Raw genomic sequence first — 6,679 nt, 5'->3', positions numbered from 1 at the left:
GGTGGGGGAGGGGCGAGGACGGCGGAGGAACGACAGGCTTACAGTGTGACCCTGCCTTGCAAAATGCACCCAGGTTTTTAGCACAGTATGCACCTGTTCCAGAAGTGGGGACGGTTTCCTGTGGAAACCGTTGCAGGGACTGAGTTCTGGGAGTGGCCCAGGAGCAGCCTGTGTCGGTGGTGGGATGGATTCAGAGGGAAATCGCAAATTCCATGACAAGAGGGCCTGGGAGATGCTGGGAGGACTCAGGTGGAACTGGGCCTGGCTGGGCTCACATGATCCTCTGAGGGGTGGGGTCCAGGTGACTCAGCTAGTTACACTCTCCCATATAAGGCAGGGTGTTAGTACTCTGTAGGTCCTAATTCTGTGCTCAACCCCTTAAATGGGATATTTGGAAGCAACCCCAACTTTCCTACTTGGTGGGTGAGAGAGTCAACCACGAATCTTCAGAATGACACAGTTTTGAAAATTCTGAGAGACAAACACATCAGCAAAGGGCTTTTAGGCCGCATTGGCTGCCAAATGCCTCATTTTATCCAGAGAGAAAAATAAAAATGTTTTAAAAGACCCGCTGGCCACCCTGCCAACCCTTCTGTCCCCAGACACTGGGGTTCCAGATTCCAGTAAGCGTGTATACACCCATTTCCAGTGCTTTGCTAAAGGATGTGAGATTGGCTCATTTGCACAGCTTCCAACTGTAAGTTTCCAAAAGAGTGATGCCTGGCCACAGCAAAATGTAAGCAGATTCAAGTCATTTATAGAGTCCAGAAAGAAATGGGCTTCAAGAGTTGCCTCTGAGGCTAATTTCTGAAATTAAAAAATCAAACAGCTGCATTTGGAGAGGGGATTAGGGGGTGTGTCTGATTTTATATCAGGCTCTCCCTGATGTAAGCGTCAATGTTCTCTACCATGAGAGCTTGTGCGTTTCTCCATTTAATGTTTCTTACACCAGGAGAAAATTTACGTTTGATCCTCAGCTGGTGGGGTTGATAAAGCTTCGGGTGGCCTGGGCTTGATCAAAGAAAATCAAAGTTGCCTGGCATTGCCAAGGGGCTCTTAATCAGGCTGCAGCACAGAACAGCTGGATAAACCTTTAGAGTCCCTAATTTGCATCAGTTTGCACTTTATTGTTTAACATGTTCTTATTCCAAAACCCTTATTCTTTTTTCTCAAATATGCTTTGAGCTCTTGCTAACTACCAGGCACTATGCTGTCTTCATTGGCTCCTCCCAACAGCCTGTTTTATGGATACCACTTGTAAGAACTAGCTTTTTTTTTTTTTTTTTTTTTTTTTTTGCGGTACGCGGGCCTCTCACTGTTGTGGCCTCTCCCGTTACGGAGAACAGGCTCCGGACGCGCAGGCTCAACGGCCATGGCTCACGGGCCCAGCCGCTCCGTGGCATGTGGGATCCTCCCGGACCAGGGCACGAACCCGTGTCCCCTGCATCAGCAGGCGGACTCTCAACCACTGCGCCACCAGGGAAGCCCGAACTAGCATTTTTTGAGCATTTATATGGTGCCAGGCACAATGCTAAATATTTTATGGATGCCAACTCTTACAGTCATCACCATTTTTAACCCCATTTTAGAGACGAGGAAACCCACCTAAACGTGATCCATTACAGGTCCACCATCCCTTTTCTGAATCCCTAGGGCCAGATATGTTGGAATTCAGAATTTTTTAGATGCCGAGTATTTATCATATTATGTAATGCACCCAGTGCAACAGCAGCAAGCACATAAGAAAATACATCAATATTTATGCAAAGAAACATTTAAACAGTCTCACTAAGTGGGATAAAGTTTATAAATAGCCTCATGTCAGTTAGGGCCTGGATGCCAATTGAATTATAAACAGGCTTTTGGTTTTCAGAGCTTGGAGTTGGGTGAGGGTCTGAAAAGATGCTTACATGTTCAGAGTTACCCATTTTCATGTGTCTCAAATCCCTGCCTCATTCCCAAGCTCCTGTGTTCTATCACCATCCACACTTCTCGGGGGGTGAAGACAGTGGCAGAGAGAGATGGCCACAGTCTCAATCCAGATCTGTTTGCTTCCACACCCAGGCCTTTCCTTGCACTCAATGCTAATGCTGTTGACATAGAAATCAAGTGGCTTTTTCCAGCAGCGGGGCCGAGTTGCATGCAGCCCTCTGCATTTCATAACTTTGCTGCGGGCCCCGGGCTGTCTGTGCCAGCTCACGAGGTATTCACAGGGAAGAAGCTTGAGACCGAGGTTTCGCTGTGGCCCAGCAGGCTCATCTTCTCACGGTCTCTGGAACACCACCGATCACAGTTGTATCTGAAAGCTGGAGGTTGAGTTATGACCTTGAGTTCAGCCCTGGCTTTTCCATTTCCAAACAGAACGCACCTTCTAAGCAAGAAGGAATAGAGGGCTTCCCTGTTGGCGCAGTGGTTGAGAGTCCGCCTGCCGATGCAGGGGACACGGGTTCGTGCCCCGGTCCGGGAAGATCCCACATGCCGCCGAGCGGCTGGGCCCGTGAGCCATGGCCGCTGAGCCTGCGCGTCTGGAGCCTGTGCTCCGCAACGGGAGAGGCCACGACAGTGAGAGGCCCGCGTACCACAAAAAAAAAAAAAAAAGAAGGAATAGAGTGTCATGGCTGATCCCATACCTTTTCTTCTTTAACTGGATTTAATAATAAAGGTGATGGAGCATGTGAGATCCAAGCCGGGAATCATCTCAGAACGCTCTTTGAAAAGAATTGGAGAATAACCTGTCCCCTGAAAGGACACATCTCAGTGCCATTCTCATTTTATTTCATGCGCTCACCAGACATTTATTGACAGCCCCGTCTGCTGTCTGTGTGGCACTGGGGATTCAGGGTTGAATAAGAAGACATCCTTCCTGGGACTTGCCTGGCAGTCCAGTGTTTAAGATTCCATGCTTCCAGTGCAGGGGACATGGGTTCCATCCCTGGTCAAGGAACTAAGATCCCACATGCCACGTGGTATGGCCAAAAAAAAAAAAAAAAGAAGAAGACATCCTTTCGGCCCTCAGGAAGCTCAAATGAATGGTTAGGGGAGACAGAGCCGAATGTGGACGTTACCACACGAGCCACCTCCCAAGGTGATGTGTACAGCAACGTAAATAAAGTGATGGGGGAGCTGGAGGAGAGAAAGGGGGCTTCGCTGGTGGTCAGGGTGGAGTGGTAAGTGGCTTCACCAAGGCGATGACATTGGCTCCCACGTGTCCACTCTTGTGTTTTCTCCACCTCCTGGTCCTCTCCTTCTCGCCCCCTCCTCTATCCTACCTCTGAGTGTTGGCATCTTCAAGCTTCAGCCCAGGGCCCTCCTTCCTTTTTTTCTCTCTACATTGTCTCCTTGGTAATCGAATTCATTCCCTTCACGTTAAATACTGTCCTGGGTCCGTGGACAGCTCCTCCAACTGCACAGCCCGCCCACATCTCTCCCATGAACTTCAGGCTCGGAAGTCCACTTGCCTACTCGTCTCCAATCAGGTGCTCACACACTCCTCGAAATACACACATCCAAAAGGCAATTCACGGTCATTATCCTTCAAGCCTGTTCCTCCTCCAACCCATTTGAGGAAATGCTACAACCCACCTGCTTAAGCAGAAACCTTGTTTCTTCCCTCATCCCTGATGACTAAATTACCAGCCAAATCCTATCAGTTCTGTCTCCAAAGTATATTTTGAATGAAGCCACCCTTTGAGGCAGGCCACCTCCTCTTTGTGGCCATTAAAATAGTCTGCCCTTGTCCTTTTATCCGTTCTGCATACCCAGCGCCCAGGTGGGTCTCTCTGAATGAAGTTGGATGAAGTGATTCTTCAGCTTCAGATGCTTTGGTGGGTCCCCACCCACTTTCCATGCCTTTCCAGGCTCTGACTGCCCCTGCCCACCCTCTGACTGCCTCCTACCACCACCCTGCCCTCGTTCCAGCCGCTCAGGTGGGACAACTTCGCTATTTTCTTCTTGTCCAGGTTTTTTGCTTTTGTTTTATTCCAAACACAAGAAGCTTTTTCTCAGTCAGCCTGGTATAGATGCTGTTTCTGAAATATTCTCACCCTTTCTCATGGCACTTTTCATCCTTTTCCATCCTATCTTCATCCCGTGGGAAGCTTTAAAATCATCTCCCCAGTGAGGGCTTCCCCGACTACCCAAATTAAGGTATTTCCCAAACCGTTATTCCACACCCATCACCCCTTCCCCCTTCAATCACAATTTCATGCGGCAATCAAGAAATAGTTATATACCTACTGTGTGTCGATTGTGTGGGTGTGGTGGAGAAAAGCTGGCTGGGAAGTGGTTGAGTCTAGATTTTAAAGGACCAGGGAGTTTTCCCCTCTGAGGATGGGCATATAGGCAGTATATCAAGGGCAGCAGAGCTCAGGAATGGATGGTTCCCCAAAATCACATGCCAAGAGGTGGGGCGATCTGAGTCAGAGGCAGCTGGCGTCCATGCGAAACATTAGCTAGACCCTCACTCTAGAAAAATGGTACAGATGAACTTATTTGCAAAGCAGAAATAGAGTCACAGATGTAGGGAATAAACTTATGGTTACCAAGGGGGGAAGGGGGGATGGGATGAAGTGGGAGATTGGGATTGACATATATACACTACTATGTATAAAATAGATTACTAATGAGAACCTACTATATAGGACAGGGAACTCTACTCAATGCTCTATGGTGACCTAAAGGGGAAGGAAATCCAAAAAAGAGGGGATATATGTATACATATAACTGATTCACTTTGCTGTACAGCAGAAACTAACACATCATTGTAAAGCAACTATACTACAATAAAAATAAGTAAGTAAATAAACAAACAACCCCCCACTCTCCCACGTCCATGGTGAACCTTGTGATCAATCAGGATACTTTCCCTCTGAGCCTCTAAGTGGCCTTAGCGTCCTTCCCAACCCAAGCAGCCCCATCAATTCATTGAACTGGCTAATTTGCCATCACAGGCCTATGCAGTTTAAGGCAGAACATGCTCCTTAGCTCTCGTTAAATATTCATCAACTTTTCCTTTTAGAAAGGATATGGGTAGAAGCATTTCTTAAAAACTATATCCCATTCTCAACATTTAATCTATTTTTCCCCCTCTTCTTTTCTTTTCCCAGGAGAAAATAATGAATGTCAAAGGAAAAGTGATTCTGTCAATGCTGGTTGTCTCAACTGTAATTGTTGTGTTTTGGGAATATATCAACAGGTAATTATGAAACATGATAAAGCGATGTTAATGAAAGTCTTCTCTAATCTCCAGGTATCAGCCAAGTCAGCAGGCTGAATTAAAATTAGGATTAACTGACACCATAAAGAAGGGATTCCATCCTTCCTGTATCCCTGAGCCCTAGACTGTCTTTAAAATCATTAGATCTCTTTTTTTCTCTTTTTAAAGATTTATTTATTTTATTTTTGGCTGCGTTGGGTCCTCGTTGCTGTGCACAGGCTTTCTCTAGTTGCGGCGAGCAGGGGCTACTCTTCATTGCGGTGCGGGGCTTCTCATTGCGGTGGCTTCTCTTGTTGAGGAGCATGGGCTCTAGGCACGCGGGCTTCAGCAGTTGTGGCACGCGAGCTTAGTTGCTATGCAGCATGTGGGATCTTCCCCGACCAGGGCTTGAACCCATGTGCCCTGCACTGGCAGGCGGATTCCTGACCACTGCGCCACCAGGGAAGCCCCAAATTATTAGATCTTCATGCACCTTCTAAGAAATTAATTATCTTCCTTCCTGCCATGTTCCTAATGTCTTGATTTTTATACCTTTGCGGTTCTGGGTAGGCTAGAGCCAGAAACAGTAAGGTCATATTAAGATGAAAATGTCATATTAAATTATTTATATGACCAGATATGGAAATTACCTTAAGAAATTTCAGACAGGAATTCCATGAGGAATCCACCCTGATTTTTGCAGTCCTAAAATATTTGCAAAGTTTAAAGGAACAACTCAAGGTTATTGACTTTGGTGCAGAATACACTCTGAATTGCTGGTGATTCATTTGTGCCTGGCAAAACTTTGGGGTATTTTGTCTTTCTTTTAAACCTGGAAAGCAAGATGAATTAAATATTTCTGAGTTTTCAAGTTCATCAGTGGATTCACCACAAATATTTGAGCTGCTTCTGTGTTTTTGGAAACTACCAATGCCTCGGAGATTCCAGCTGCAGAGGCCTCTGACAGAAAGGAGTCTCTGCAAGTGGCTACAAAAATGCACGATGGTTTTGACTTAAGAGGCATTGGTACAGCTCAGCCTTTCTTTCAAAAAGGCCACCTTAGGGCTTCCCTGGTGGCACAGTGGTTGAGAATCTGCCTGCCAGTGCAGGGACACGGGTTCGGGCCCTGGTCTGGGAATATCCCACATGCTGCGGAACAACTAAGCCCGTGAGCCACAACTACTGAGCCTGCGCGTCTGGAGCCTGTGCTCCGCGACAAGAGAGGCCGCAATCGTGAGAGGCCGGCGCACTGTGATAAAGAGTGGCCCCCGCTCGCCGCAACTAGAGAAAGCCCTCGCACAGAAACGAAGACCCAACACAGCCAAAAATAAAATACATAAATTTATAAAAAACAAAGCCAAAAAGATACACGCACCCCTATGTTCATAGCAGCACTGTGTACAATAGCCAAGACATGGAAACAACCTAAATGTCCATCGACAGATGAATGGATAGAGAAGATGTGGTGTGTATATACAATGGAAT

The 6,679-nt window shown here is 46.8% G+C and overlaps 1 protein-coding gene across 3 annotated transcripts in view; it reads left to right on the top strand.

Moving 5' to 3' along the window:
• GGTA1 (glycoprotein alpha-galactosyltransferase 1 (inactive)) overlaps positions 1-6,679 on the top strand; it is a 65,745-nt gene that overhangs the window by 39,206 nt on the left and 19,860 nt on the right. Inside the window, exon 4 of one of the 3 annotated variants that reach the window (XM_007468352.1) lies at positions 5,106-5,194. In XM_007468352.1, the coding sequence (XP_007468414.1) occupies positions 5,115-5,194 (80 nt within the window). In that variant the 5' untranslated portion in view covers positions 5,106-5,114. Of the gene's footprint in view, positions 1-5,105; positions 5,195-6,679 lie in introns of those variants that run through there. The other 2 variants (XM_007468351.1, XM_007468353.1) reach the window with 2 other exon arrangements.

Source organism: Lipotes vexillifer, unplaced genomic scaffold (genome assembly GCF_000442215.2).
Source record: "Lipotes vexillifer unplaced genomic scaffold, Lipotes_vexillifer_v1.1 scaffold1285, whole genome shotgun sequence".
NCBI classification, from domain to species: domain Eukaryota; kingdom Metazoa; phylum Chordata; class Mammalia; order Artiodactyla; family Lipotidae; genus Lipotes; species Lipotes vexillifer.
The sequence above is the reverse complement of the archived record's forward strand: the minus strand, read 5'-3'. Positions and strand labels throughout refer to the sequence as shown.